Source organism: Camelus dromedarius, chromosome 27 (genome assembly GCF_036321535.1).
Source record: "Camelus dromedarius isolate mCamDro1 chromosome 27, mCamDro1.pat, whole genome shotgun sequence".
NCBI lineage: Eukaryota > Metazoa > Chordata > Mammalia > Artiodactyla > Camelidae > Camelus > Camelus dromedarius.
The window spans coordinates 6674267-6688395 of NC_087462.1; the positions used below are offsets into that span (position 1 = coordinate 6674267).

Sequence of the window (14129 nt, forward strand, 5' to 3'; positions counted from 1 at the left end):
ACAAACCTTATCTCTTGATCTGCCCTTTACTGAGAGAGGTATGTTAAAATGCCCCATTCTGACTGTGGGTAGTCAGATTGTTAAATTCTCTTTTTTATTTTGGAGGCAGTATAACTGGATGCATACAAATGTAGTCACTTTCTATGTTTCTGATAAATTGTCCTTTCATTCTTTTTTTTAAACAGAAAAAGTTTAATAACACATATACGTGGGAGAGACCCAAGAAAACTGACACACTCACGTCGTTTGATTCTTATGTAGAGTCCATCTTTTTCCCTCTAATAATAAAAGTTCTAATTCACTTGATACACATGTGAGCTGTTGACCTAGCTGAAAACATTTTCTTCCTATTGATTTTTAAGGACAACAAGAAACAACTTACCTTTCCTCAGCATCATGTTATTTATTACGTGCCTTTCAGCACCTCTACCAGGACATCCCTTGTGGGAGACAAAGAGATCAGGAAGTCCCCAGCAGCTGTCCCCACCAAAGACACCAGCAGGCTTCACCTGTCTCTTCTGTTGCTTCTTGCTTTACTTCTGTCGTGATTTGTTCCCGACTGGTGGCGCAATGTTTAATGAAAAAAGAAAAGGGTCAGGAATATTTTGTTCTCTCTCCCTAGAAACCTGAGACGATTCTCAGCTCAAATCAGTTTGTAAATCTTCTGGTCAGTGTACTCTTGAGTGTCTCTGCCTTTCTACTCGTAAAAGCATCTTCCTGAAAATCAAATTGTTAAAAAATAGGGATTCCCCCACGTTGCTCTCTTAGATAGACTGTAGTCCCTCTGAAGTTGATAGGGTCACTTGGGAACACTAGGAGCTTATCAGGCAAATACCAAAAAACAAAACAAAACAAACAAACAAACAAAAAAAAACGAGGAAAGAAGAGACCAAATTAAAAAATAAAATATAAAGGCTGAAGCTTTGCATGGCTCCGAGCAATCCCCACTCCCTCTATCATAAAAAAGGGGGAGATGGGGACTCTAAGTCTTACGAACCACGTAGCTGTGAGGTCTAGCAAACGTAATGGTAGTCTTATAGATTGCTTACTGATTTAAACACAATGAAAAATCCCCACATACAAGGGATACCATTAGCGTTGGGAATGGTGTCCCACTTTGTGGGATTGAATGGAGGAGATACACTACTTCATGGATTGGCAGAATTATCGATATGGGAAAATCACTGTTAGAGCTCTAGGAAAGAGGGGAGAGGCACGTAGACCTTTTGAAGTGGTGGCATGAGATGGGTCGCTATCCGCAGCCTAACTTTCAAGGCTTCAATTTTAAGCAGTTTAAATACCCACTGGGTGTGGTCCCACGTCCAACTCCGCCTAGGGAATAGGTTGCTAGCCCCGCCTAAGGACTGATTGCGGCCTCAACCTTATTTCTGGGGCTCATTTAATACCTAGCCCGCGCATCTACTCTACTCGGGACCGACTGGTACCCAAGCCAGGGAAAACTAGAACTTCTGTGCCTAACGTAGTCGAAAGCAACGGACTGGGCCAACGCTGAAGCCCCGCCTCTTCCGGCTCCCGGCCGGAAGTGGGTGTGGCGACATTCTTTCGCTTAGGGCCTTTCCGCTGCTGGCGGTTTGGCGTTGGTCGTGGTCCGGCCCAAGCCAGCATTCGTGAAGCCCGCGCGAAGGCGAGGGAAGGAGGTGAAAGGAGGAGTTAAAGGTTAGGCGCCTGCTTAGAGAGGCTGGCTCGCGGCGCTCGCTTCTGCCCGGGCCTGGGTCCTCGGCACGGCCAGGTCCAGAGGACGCTTGGCAAAATGCCATAAGGGCGCTTCCGCGGGATCCTTGCGGTTTCATTCTATACTCCCCGCTTCAAAAGCAGCCTTCGTGATTTTTCTTCGGGAGGCAAAGTATTAACGCATTTGAGGTCGGTTGACTCCGGAGTGTCCTCGCGGCCTCACGGATCTGGAGATTCAGAACATTCCGGTGAGCACTGGGGGAAAGTTGATTCTGTTTCCTTTTTTATTTTTTTAACTTTTTTTTATTGATTTGTAATAATTTTACAATGTTGTGTCAAATTCCAGTGTAGAGCCCAATTTTTCAATTGTACGTGAACATATATATAGTCATTGTCACATTTTTTTCCTCTGTGAGCTAACATAAGATCTTGTATATATTTCCCTGTGCTGTTTCCTTTTGTATACAAAAGATTTCATCTGAAAATCTGGCGTTCTTTCTTTATTTTTGGCATATTACATTCAGGTAGAAATATACTTTCATAGCTGTCTATGGTGCCATTTTTCTGTGTAGAAGTGTAAGTTTGTATAGGCCATAAGTCTTTATACGAAAGAGAAACAAGAATACTCACTTATCTGTTCATCTGAACTTCCTCAGCCTGTACATCCCCACAGAATTTCAAAACATAGGTATTCCAAGAAAAAAGAATGAAGGCTTTTTTGTACTATTTCTAGGAGAGTTGACCTCATTAACGGATGTTTGGACTAAGTATATTTTTCCCACGTTTTTCCTTTGAAAAATCGTAAACCTAAATGAAATGTGAACGTTCAGTACAGTTAATGTCCGTTGAAGTAGATTCACCCATTTTTAGCATTTTGCAAGTTTGCTCTCTCTCTAGAGAAATAAATACATTTTTTGGTGAACTGTGTGAGAGGGTAAGTTGAAAATAAATTGCAGGCATGTACCTTTAAATACTTGGTAATACATCTAAAGATAAGGACATTGTGCTAATTAAACCACAATACTTTTGTTTCCCCCAAGAAAATTTAAAATAATAATGTCACCCTCTGCCTGCTCTGTAAAAACTAAAATCCTCCACATTGTTCCAGAATATACTTCTGGGTGTTTTGGGATGCAGTTAGGGTTTTTTTAAGTAAAGTTTTTATTTTGAAAGAAAAAGTACATTTTATCATTTTTTGTTCTTGGCATAAATTTTGTTCTTTCCAGTGGAACCAAAACCTCCTGAGCCCCTTTCAGTGTCATCTAACACTTGAACTTCCTCCATTTCTGGGTGGAAAATCTGTTCACAAATGAGCTGTGCAATTCGATCACCCTTTTTGACTTCAAACTTTTCTTTGCCAAAATTAAATAGTACAACACCAACATTTCCTGTATAATCTTCATCTGTGACACCAGCTCCTACATCTATGAAGTGTTTTGCAGCCAAGCCTGAACGTGGAGCTACTCTCCCGTAGTACCCAGAAGGAAGAGCTATCTGAAATGTCGGTTTTCACAAGGGCCTTCTCCATGGGTGATGCTGTGTAAGCGTAGGCACTGTACAGGTCATAGCCCGCGGCGCGCGCGGACCCCTTGGGATGGTGGCGTGCTCCGAGAGCGGGGCAGAGCGGAGCCGTGTGCCGCCCTCCCCCGCGGCAGGGGCCGCTTGCTGGGGGAGATGACGTGTGTCTCTTGAGAGCAGGGCGTGGCAGGACAGAAAGTGAGCGCAACTGGGAGCAGGCGCAACAAGAGAGAGCAGTTAGGGTTTTAAGATGGCAATTTTGTGTGTCTTTTAGTCTCCTTTAACCTAGAGCATTGACTATTATTTCTTCTCTATAATGATTTTTTGAAAAGTAAGATGTTTTAGAAAGTCACACATTTTGGAATTTCTTTTTAAATTGAGGTATATTTGACATATATTAGTTTCAGGTGTACAGCCTAATGATTCAGTGTTTGAGTATATATTCCGAAATGATCACCACAATAAGCCTAATTAACATTCATCAAAACCCATACTGAGGACTTAATTTTGTAACTGGAAATCTGTACCTTTTGACCACTTTTATCCATCTGTCCCATCTCCCTTCACCCTCATCCAGCAACTGTTAATCTGTTTGCTATATCCATACCTTCTAGGGGTTTTTTGTTTGTTTGTTTTCTTTTTTAAAGTTCTATATATAAGTGAGATCGTACGATATTTGTCTTTGTCTGACTTAACTTCATTTAGCATAATGACCTCACGGTCCATCCATGTTCTTGGAAATGGCAAGATTTCCTTCTTTTTTTCAGTGGCTGAATAATATCCCATTGTGTGTATGTATTGGGTGTGTATGTATATGCACGCGTGTGTGTTGTGTGTGTGTATGTTTTTTTAATTCATAAATGGACATTTCAGTTGCTTTCATGTCTTAGCTGTTGTAAATAACACTGCAGTGAACATAGGAGTATATATATCTTTTGAGTTGGTATTTTTGTTTTCTTCATATGAATGCCCGGAAGTGGAATTGCTGCGTGATGTAGTGGTTCTATTTTTAATTTTTGAGGAACCTCCATATTGTTTCCCATAGCGGCTGCACCAAATTTCATTCCCACCAGGAGTGCACATGGATTCCCTTTTCTCCACATCCTCAACAACACTTGTTACTTGTTATCTTTTTGATAATAGCCATTCTAAGAGATGTGAGGTGATATCTCATTGTAGCTTTGATTTGCATTTCCCTTATTAGTAATGTTGAGCACCTTTTTAATTACCTGTTGGCCATCTGTATGTCTTCTCTGGAAAAAAAAAAGTCTATTCAGATATTCTGTCCATTTTTAAATTTGATTTTTTTTCTGTTGAGTTGTATGAGTTCTTCATTTTCTTTAGATATAAACACCTTAACAGATAAATGATTTGCAAAAACTTTATTCACAAAAACAGGACTGTGAGTTATGGTTTGCCAACTTTTGGTCTACAGGCTTCAAAAGATCATTTACAAAATACACTGTAGGTGATGTTGAATGTTTTAAGTTGTATTTCATCAGGAAGACCTAGATTTATATCATCTTTCTGTCAGTGATGCTATATTTGATTAGGTAATGATCACCAGAACCCTGTATTTTATTTTATTATTTTTAAATTAATTTATTAATAGAGGTCCTAGGGACTGAACCCAGGATTTTGTGCATGCTAAGCATGCACACTGCCACTGAGCTGTACTCACCCCCACCATAGAACCCTGTAGTTTATTTTATTTTTATTTTTTAACTTCAATACAGTCAATTATAGTGTGTCAATTTCTGATGTACATCACAGTGTCCCAGTTATGAATATATATATACGTATATTCATTTTCATTTTTTAATTAAAGGTTATTACAAGATATTGAACATAGTTCCCTGTGCTATACAGAAGAAACTTTTTAAAATCTGTTTTTTATATATAGTGGCTAACATTTGTAAATCTCAAACTCCCAAATTTATCCCTTCCCAACCCCTTTACCCGAACCCTGTATTTTAAAGGTAGACTTTTCCTCTTGAATAAAAAAGTGATATGTGGGGTGATATTTTGACACAGACTATCTTCTTTTCTAACAACTTTTCTATCAATTGTTCTGGCATCTGTGATTCTAGCACTACTAGCAATGATTTATATATGTTGTTTCATATCTGTAGAAGTGCATTTTCAGGGTAAGATTTTAAGGTTGAATTTCTAGGTCAAAGGGCAAAAACATTTAATTTTTCTGAGTATATAAATCCCTTTCATAAATTTTGTGCCATTTGGTAGTTTCTGAATCAACATTAAAATAGGATTAAAATTACTTGGGACAGACATAGAAACAAATTTTAGTGCAAGGCACTTGTTTTCAAAAACTATATCTAGTCCACTTTTTTCCTAAGTGAGAATACTGAAATACATTTCAGAAGGACAGTATTTTGGTTCATATTGTAAAAATCAAAACACTGCACAGGTGTTTTATGATTTCTATTTAATTTTGTGGGTTTTTTTTAAACTTCACTTTGTGTATATCTATGCAGTTACCATTTTTGTGGGGACTAGCAAGTCTCTGACAGTCCACCAGTGATCACTGAGTTACTTTAATGATCTAGGCTGTGCCAGGAACAGGGACACAATGGAGATAAAAGCAAAGATAGTGCTACTGCTACTGTGGGGTTTACAGTTTATTTAGGAAGACATTTGAAATGATTATTGGCAAGTTTGTTATCTGGACATAATAATGGCATAATATGAGAGGAGAAGGTGTATTAGAAGGTGTTGATATTTAAGTTGTAAATGAAAGCATGAATATGACTTAGCTAATCTGGTTGTTGAGCTAGGGCGAGGAGGTATAGAGTGAATGAGAACATTTCAGATGAAGGGAACCTGTAAATCACACTTTGATTTAAACAGAAGTGTAATATAAAGGTGTAAAGAGAATTCTAACACTTTTTTAAAAAATTATTGTTAATTTAGGAAAAAGGTTTATATAATAGGTTAAATTAGTAGAAATTGATGTAGAATCGCCATCATTTCAGTCTCATAGTAGCTAAGAGACCAAACATCTAGGATTGCAGCAAGGAGATGATATTGGCCCTTCATTACCTCACACAGTGCAAACACCTCCAGCATTTCCAATTGCCATTAGAAAGTCTATCACAAAACCATGACCTAGACTGCCATCTCCAGATTCTAGAGTTTATGAAGAGTATTTAGGAAGACCAAGCATGTAGGGGCTGCTTTTCCCCAAAAGTGGACTTCAGACCTTGTTGGAGAAGGTGCCATGGCAGCCCTTTGGATGTGAGGAATTTTGCTAGGTGGCCAGGGCCAGAACTAGTCAAGAGTCACTGGGGAAGGAGGAAGCACCCCTCTAGGTTGCAGAAGACCCATGGCTGGTGGGCAGATTTTGAAAGGGAATTGGGGTGCCGCTACCAGCGCAAGACCCAGAGCACTAAGTGTCCGTACAAGGAGGCCGTGGGAAACCAGTGAGAGGTGTGCAGATAAACCAAGGCTGGTGTGAGTGCTCGGAAGAAGACAGTGTTCCTCCCACCCTTCCATTCGTAGAGTAATTAAATACATTTCTGAAAACTGAGATGTATATTATGTTATGAATGGTTATTTAGCTATAATTTCAGTGTGCTTGAGGAGTGGTATGAAGGATCTCCATTGTCTGTTGATCTCCAATCTTGGGTGCCTTCAGTGAGCCAGACTCTGTGCCACTCCTTGTACTGGAGACATTGGCATCCAAAACAGACACAGTGGTACCCATGATGTACAAAAAAGCAATAGCTCCCCCTAAAGCTGATCCTAATGTCAGCATTGCCAAGAAGCATTACTACAGACACAGAGGTCATTATGATGAAAGATTCTGTTTCTCCAAAAATGTAAGTGCTTTCCAATACAAATATAATGTATATAGATCATGTATATAATGAAAATATTTTCAGTACCCACAATAAGCAAAAATGAAAAATATATGAGTATGTTTTATTTTACCCTAAATATGCTAAAATATTACTTAAACATTTAATCAGTATAAAAATTGAGATACTCTACATTATTTTCTTCACTTGAAGGGTTCTGACTTTACTGGACACTAAAGTTTTATCCTATATACTTGATTTCTGTTTAGATCATACATAATTTACAGTCAAAAAGAGTTTCAATGTTCAAGTTGTTCCAAATATATAGGTAAGCTATAAGCTCCTAATGAGGTATCTGGTACATGTCCTCAGTGAATAGCAATTGATGTTACTGATATTCTTGTTATAAAACATATGCTTTTAGTAGATTTCACATATGTTACCTGCACAGAAAGAGCTAATTTATGATGTGTGATTGATTACCAATAATTGTTGATTAATGATTGATATGAAGCAGGGCTCCAGATAACCCAATCTCCAGGGGGATGGAGATGGCCATATCCACTTATATTCATAAGCTGTCCTGACATTATCTTGGCATCAAGGAAAGGAATTTTTCAGGCAAATTTCACCATCTTTGCAGCATGACAGCCCATGACATGGACCATAATAAGTCCTTGTTAATGCTCTTTTTCAGGACCTCTACTTTAGCTTCTGCCTTCACAGTATAGAGTTCTTTGGTCTGGGCCTGAGTGGTCATGCTGCTGGTTCATCTAGGAAGAGCTGAAGTGGGCTAGAGGACGCTGTTCTCTAAGTCAGCTTTCTGGTATATGCATTTGCTAGAGTTGCCGTATAATCTTATTTATGTGTTTTATTGCCTTGACAAGTGAAGAGTCACATTATCAGGTCTTAATTTTCCTTACCTGTAAAATGAAGTCATTACTCTTTTCCAGATGGGCAGCATGGCTCCCCAACCCCTTTTCTGGCTCCACATGAGACAGGGCTACTCTGGCATTTCACAGCAGTAGTGTATATTTGCTTGAGATTTCTTGAATTTTCAGGGATATTAGGGGATTTCAAGGAAGAATGGAATGACTTCTGGGCAGTGAATGTGGGAATTATGGTCCTCTCTGTATGCTTATGCCTTTTTTCTTTTTTCCTAGGTGTTCTTTCTAAGAACCCTTTCTGCCTTCCTGAAGAAAAGATAGAGGGAGAAAGGATGGTGACTGAGTGTTTGACAAATTGTTCTCAGGTAAGAAGAAAGTGTATCCTTTTACAAAGTGGTGTACTGCATCCACCAGATGGACCATTTGTCCACATATTGGTGACAAGATTACCTTGCATAATCTCAGTATTTCAATTATTACCCCCTCATATGATTCTCATGATAGACTGCACAACTCTTACTTTGCTCTGTGCACTGACAGACAAGGAAGATGAGAATGTGCATTTCTCAAAAAAGTTTATTCATTCATCAGCATTTACAAGTGTCTGCAGTTTTCTCAGGGGTTCCTGAATGAAGGAAAAAAGACAGAAAGAAATTTTAGGCTAGTTGGGCCAGATGAGTTCATGTGTTACAGGTTCCACTATAAAATGAAGGATATCAATCATGAGTGAGTGTAATTAGAGGAGAACCGAGGACCAGTGTGTCCTGGGGGAGATGGTAAGAGTCCTTGAATCCCTCTGTTGCCATGGGGTGCTACATCTTCATTTCCCAGTGAACATTGGTGGAGGTGTTACTTTACTGAATCCAGCATGTGTGTAATGCCTTAGGATGCTGTGACCTTTGGCGATGTGGCTGTCAACTTCACCCAAGAGGAGTGGACTTTACTGGACCTATCTCAGAGAAACCTGTACAGAGATGTGATGCTGGAGAACTACAAGAACCTGATCACCACGGGTAAGGCCGCCACCACTCCTGTAGCCTCTTACTGAAGAGGACAAGGTGTAATGTACTTCTTTGTTCCAGGATGGGTGATGTTAAATCGGAATACAATGGGCATTAACACACTGTCTTTCTATGAATGGATTTTAATTTGGGTGGTTTTAGTAAAAATATGACTTTAGGACTAACAGTATCACTGTTACTCTCTTAGAAATGTGCATTCTCAGACTCCACCTTTGACCTACTGAATGAAACTCCGGCATTGGGTCCCTGTCATCTGTGTTTTAACAAACACTTGAAATAATTCTAATGGACACCAAAGTTTGATAACCAGTGATGTAGTGGTTTTGCCATGAGAATGAAAATCTTTTTTTTCCCCCACTTTATTTCTGTTTTCCATAAAAGCCTTAATGCTTTTTAAATGCATATATATACATCAGAACTGGGTTTCAGGAGCAGAGATAATCTTTTGGGGGCACAGAAGGAGGGGATGTTTGCCTGTTTATCTCATTTAAAATAATTTTACTACATTCATTAGAAGTATAGAATTTGATTCATGGATGGTCTGTCATGATTTATAGGACCTATTTCTGTTAATATAACTTTCCTTGTGAATAGGCTATAAGTCGTTCAAACCGGCTCTGATCTCTTGGTTGGAACAAGGAGAGTTTAGGACAGTGGAGAGAGGAGCCCTCCAAGGTAAGCAATTATGAAAAACTTCTGTGGTCAATGAAAGCTTCCATGTGTTTGGGATTATAATGAGGAAACTTGTTAAGAAAGCTAAGATCATTAGTCTCCTGTTGTTTCTTTTTTAACTTTCATTTTGTTGTATACTCTATTCAGAACTTGTTTACTTTCTTTCCCTGATAATATTCTAACCTATACTACTTCCTGCAAGTTCTTACACTGGTTACTCTCTTTTACTTTAGAATGGGAAATGAATCAAAAAGTCAAAGACTCCTCAATTCAGCAGGATATTTTAGGGGCAGAAACACCCAATGGGACAGAAATGTGAAGAATGGTAAGTTTGAAATGATATTTATTATTTTACAATTCAGAAAAGATTGAGATGTTCAGTAGAAAGATCACCACAAGTGATAGATATTTGGCTTAAGTGGCATTCACCCAGAGGAGAACAATGGTTTTGGTGAGATATTCTGAATGTATGAATTTGGGGATACCCTAAACTTAGGTTGAAACTCATGCTTCAAAATTCCCACAAGGACTCATTCCCACTTATATAACTAGACATTGAGTTTTTAAAACAATTCCATGAAAATGTACAGGAATATTTTAATATGAGAGTAGATGGCACATCATTCTAGCAGGATTCCATCATTCAACTTAAATCAACAGGGAAGGAAGTGTATGAATGTAATGGAAATGTTAAAATCATCACCATCATCGTAATGTTTCTGTTTTGAGATGGACAGAATTGAGACAGAGAAGTCTTTGAATCATCATTCATCCATTCTTCCACAGGCAAGAAACCACAATGGACTGGAACTCTATGACTGTAAGCAGAGTGGGAAAGACTTTAGTGAACATTTGTGCCTTAAGACACACAAGAGAACTCAAAATGAAGGGGACACTTATGAGGATAATCAGTGTGGAAAGAGCTTCCTTACTGTGCAGAAGAAACCCTCTACTGGAGAGAAACATCCTGTGTTTGTTCAGTGTGGAAAAGCCATCAGTGTGACTCCAAATATTGTGTATGGGAAAACTAGCACATCAGAGAAAGCCTTCAAGGCAGTGATGGTGGGAATGCCTTTGTTAATGAGTCTTACCTTCAGGCACAAACGAGAACTCAACAATAGAGAAAAACTCTTGTGAATGGAAGGATTATGGGAAAGCTTCTGTTCACTCCACTTGCCTTGGTATACATGTGCAAACTCGCAGTGCTACCAAACATGAATGTAACGAATGTGGGAAAGCTTATGCTGCATCCTCAGGCCTTAGGAGACATATAAAAACTCACACTAGGGAGAAGCATTTTAAATGTGACAAATGTGGGAAGGCCTTTGCAACGTCCTCATATCTTATTAATCACTTTGGGACTCACACGGGAGAGAAGCCTTTTGAGTGTGATGAATGTGGGAAAGCTTTTGCCAGGTCTTCACACAGTATCACTCACGTGTGTGTTCATTCTAGAGGGAAACCTTATAAATGTACAGAATGTGGGAAAGCCTTCCCTTTTCCTGAAAGCCTACACAAACATGTAAGTAGGTATACTGGAGAGAAACCCTATAAATGTAAGGAAAGTGGGAAAGCCTTCATTACTACTTATCATCTTAGTAGACACTTAAAAAGTCACACACTGGAGAGAAGATCTTTGAATGTACGGCATGTGGGAAATCCTGTCGCAAGTTCTTGATGTCTTAAAAATCACATTCAAATTCACACTGAAATAAAATCTTACAAATGTAAGGCATGTGGAAGAGGCTTTCTGTATTCTTTCTACCTTAATGTTCACATGCATAGTCACACTGGAGAGAAACCCTGTAAATGTGAAGAATGTGATGAAGCCTTTGATACATACTCATACTTCTTTAAACATAAACAAATTCACTCTGGAAAGAAACCCTATAAATGTAAGGAATGTGAGAAAGCCTTCATTACTACCTAACGTCTTAGTAGACACTTAAAAAGTCACACTGGAGAGTGGTCCTTTGAATGTATGGAATGTGGGAAAGTCTTTCCTATTTCCTCAGGCCGAGCGAAACCTAAGAATTCACAGTTGAGAAAAGCCCTGTGAATGTAAGGAATGCGGGAAAGCCTTCACTTTCCTCAGGCCTAGCTAGGCATTTAGTGATTCATACCAGAGAGAAACCATACAAATGTAAGGAATGTGGGAAATACTTCACTCAAAACTCCAACCTTTCACGACATGAAAAAACTCATGGTGGTAAGAAACCCAGAATATGAGCGAATGAGAAAGCCACCAGTTAATCCAGTTCATTGTACGTGTATGAAAAACCCACTGTGTAGAGAAACAACAAACATTAAAAATGTGGGCAAGCCTTCGGTTCTCCATTTCTTTTGATGTATTGTAAGAACTCACCCTGGAGAGAAATTTTATCAATGTCAGGAATGTGGGGTAGCCCTCAGTCTTCCCAACTAACTTCGAAGACATTAAAAGGCCGTACTGAAGAGATGATCTACTAGGGTAAAGAAGGTGGAAAAGCCATCAATTTCCTCACAACCCACCCTAGTAGGGCTCACAGTGAAACCATACAATTAAGAGACATGGGAAGCTCTTTACTATTTCCTCAGTGAAATATATATTCCTTAAAATATGGGATATCTTGCATTGCAGAGGAACTCTACTGATGTAAGATTTATGGGAAAACATTCTCCTAAATACAACGTTCATTTGTGACCTCACTGCAAAAAAAATTCATTAGTGTAAGAAATGTAGAGTCATCATTATTTTCCATTACATTGTTCCTCATCCTTAATAAACTTGGGCTGATTCACAATCAAGATAAAACGTAGGAAGTATAGGGTGTGGTACCCTAAGTTTGCATCTTAGGATCTTCTGAGATAGGCACAGCATGAATAATGCAGCTATGAATGGCTGTGCATGTGTCTTCAAGTTCCTGCATTCAGTTCTTTGGGTGAAACTTCTTTGGTTAAGCTGTAATAGCCAATATTCACTGGATACTAAGCCAATTCTATGTGTATCCTCATTCACTTTCAAATCTTACTGTATTATAGCAAGTGTGTTTTTCAGAAGGATGTTGAGAAGATGCACAAAATAGGGGGCTTTTGATACCCAGAAAGTCCCGAGTTTGGGTATCAAGATGTAGTCATAGCAGCTATCGCACCAGAGTACCTTAAATTTATGTTTTTGTTTTCCTTTCTCTCTTGATGCATATTTAATTACATTCCCTGGAGGACTGTATAATACATCAAGCAACCTAAGAGCCAGTTATCTTGCTATATCTAGGCAAAATAATCCTGAGAAGGATCTCAGTTGTCTGTTAGAATCACTGAATGCCTTCAGTGTGCAAGACTCTGTGTCAGATACTAGGGGAATACTGGTAACCAAAAAGCAAATAACACTGTCCATGATAAGCAAGACTCTCCAAAAGCAAGCAGATCCATCCTGTTGTGAGACAGCATGAGCTGTAATTCAAAAAGTGTTTATAGGTAGAATTCAAAGATTGAGGTTTTTTGAAAGGTGAATCTACTTAGTAATATTGTTACAAAATATATAAAACAATACTTTACAGAAATACAAAGAGAAATAAACTCAAAGTTCACAATTCCAGTGTGAAATTTAAACACCTTTCTCCCATATTGCTTCTCTAAAATACAGAGAAAAATCAGTTATGATATAGATTAGAAAATGATGCATAAACTACCTATATATGTGTGTGTGTACAGAATATTGTATCCAGTAGCTTAGAAGTCAGACAAGTGCTTGCTGAAGGGGAGGTGGAGGGAACGGATTGAAGTGGGAAAGAAGACCTTCAAGGAAAAGGAGTATGTTCTGGGTCTTGTTGAGGGTGCTGAATAATGCGGTTCACATACATGCAATTTTCAAAAGTTATTCACTAAATACTTAAGACTCATACATTTGTACATTAATGATATCGCAATGAAAAAAATTTAAACATTCCAAACTAACACACTTGTGGGCCTGTTCAGCACAAAGTATCCAGTTTGAGGACTGTGGTATCAAGTAAAAATCTCTAGGAAATAGACAGCTGAGTTTTACCTCTGACCCTATGTGACTTTAGGGTAACAAAAAAGCATTAGTAAACAAAAGACACTTAATGCTGCCTATGACATGCAAAAACTCTCCAAAAAAAAGCAGATCCCAAAGCCAGACAACATAGACTTTATGTATATGGTTTCGGCTTCTCATCTCTGGGGTTATCATGATGGTGGATTTGGTTCATGGATAGTGAAATGTGGAACTTTCTACCTTTGTCATTTGAATACTATGGTGGAGATTACCATTTAGGCTGCTCTTCAGTTTTTGATTAAAGACTGGTTTATTTGAAACAAAGTGAGTTGACCTTTAGACCACAGAAGGTTAAAAGATATCCAATAAGTGAACATGAAGGAAATTGGAGGACTAAATGAATAAAAATAAAAGCAAAACAAAGTGATAAATAATGCCCACAGGTGGTTCTCTGAGAAGGTGCACATCTGAGGGAGAGCCATACACACCCAATACAATAATACAGACCCAATACACAGTTGTT

The 14129-nt window shown here is 38.7% G+C and overlaps 1 protein-coding gene and 1 pseudogene across 1 annotated transcript; one reads left to right on the forward strand and one right to left on the reverse strand.

The window, feature by feature from the left end:
• Nucleotides 1-2880: 2880 nt before the first annotated feature.
• Nucleotides 2881-6934, reverse strand: LOC105105409 (deoxyuridine 5'-triphosphate nucleotidohydrolase-like; annotated as a pseudogene).
• Nucleotides 6935-8216: 1282 nt separating this feature from the next.
• On the forward strand, nt 8217-11311 carry LOC105105408 (zinc finger protein 426). The gene is made up of 5 exons (XM_064479870.1): nt 8217-8280; nt 8802-8928; nt 9532-9612; nt 9843-9934; nt 10396-11311. The coding sequence occupies exons 1-4, from the start codon at nt 8248-8250 to the stop codon at nt 9926-9928; spliced, it is 327 nt and encodes a 108-aa protein (XP_064335940.1). The 5' UTR covers nt 8217-8247; the 3' UTR covers nt 9929-9934; nt 10396-11311.
• The last annotated feature ends 2818 nt before the right edge of the window (nt 11312-14129 follow it).

Coding starts and splice junctions, on each gene's coding strand:
- LOC105105408 (XM_064479870.1), top strand. CDS start 8,248: ATGGTGACTGAGTGTTTGACAAATTGTTCTCAG. Junction 8,281..8,801: donor GTTTGACAAATTGTTCTCAG/GTAAGAAGAAAG, acceptor GTAATGCCTTAG/GATGCTGTGACCTTTGGCGA. Junction 9,613..9,842: donor GGAGAGAGGAGCCCTCCAAG/GTAAGCAATTAT, acceptor CTTTTACTTTAG/AATGGGAAATGAATCAAAAA.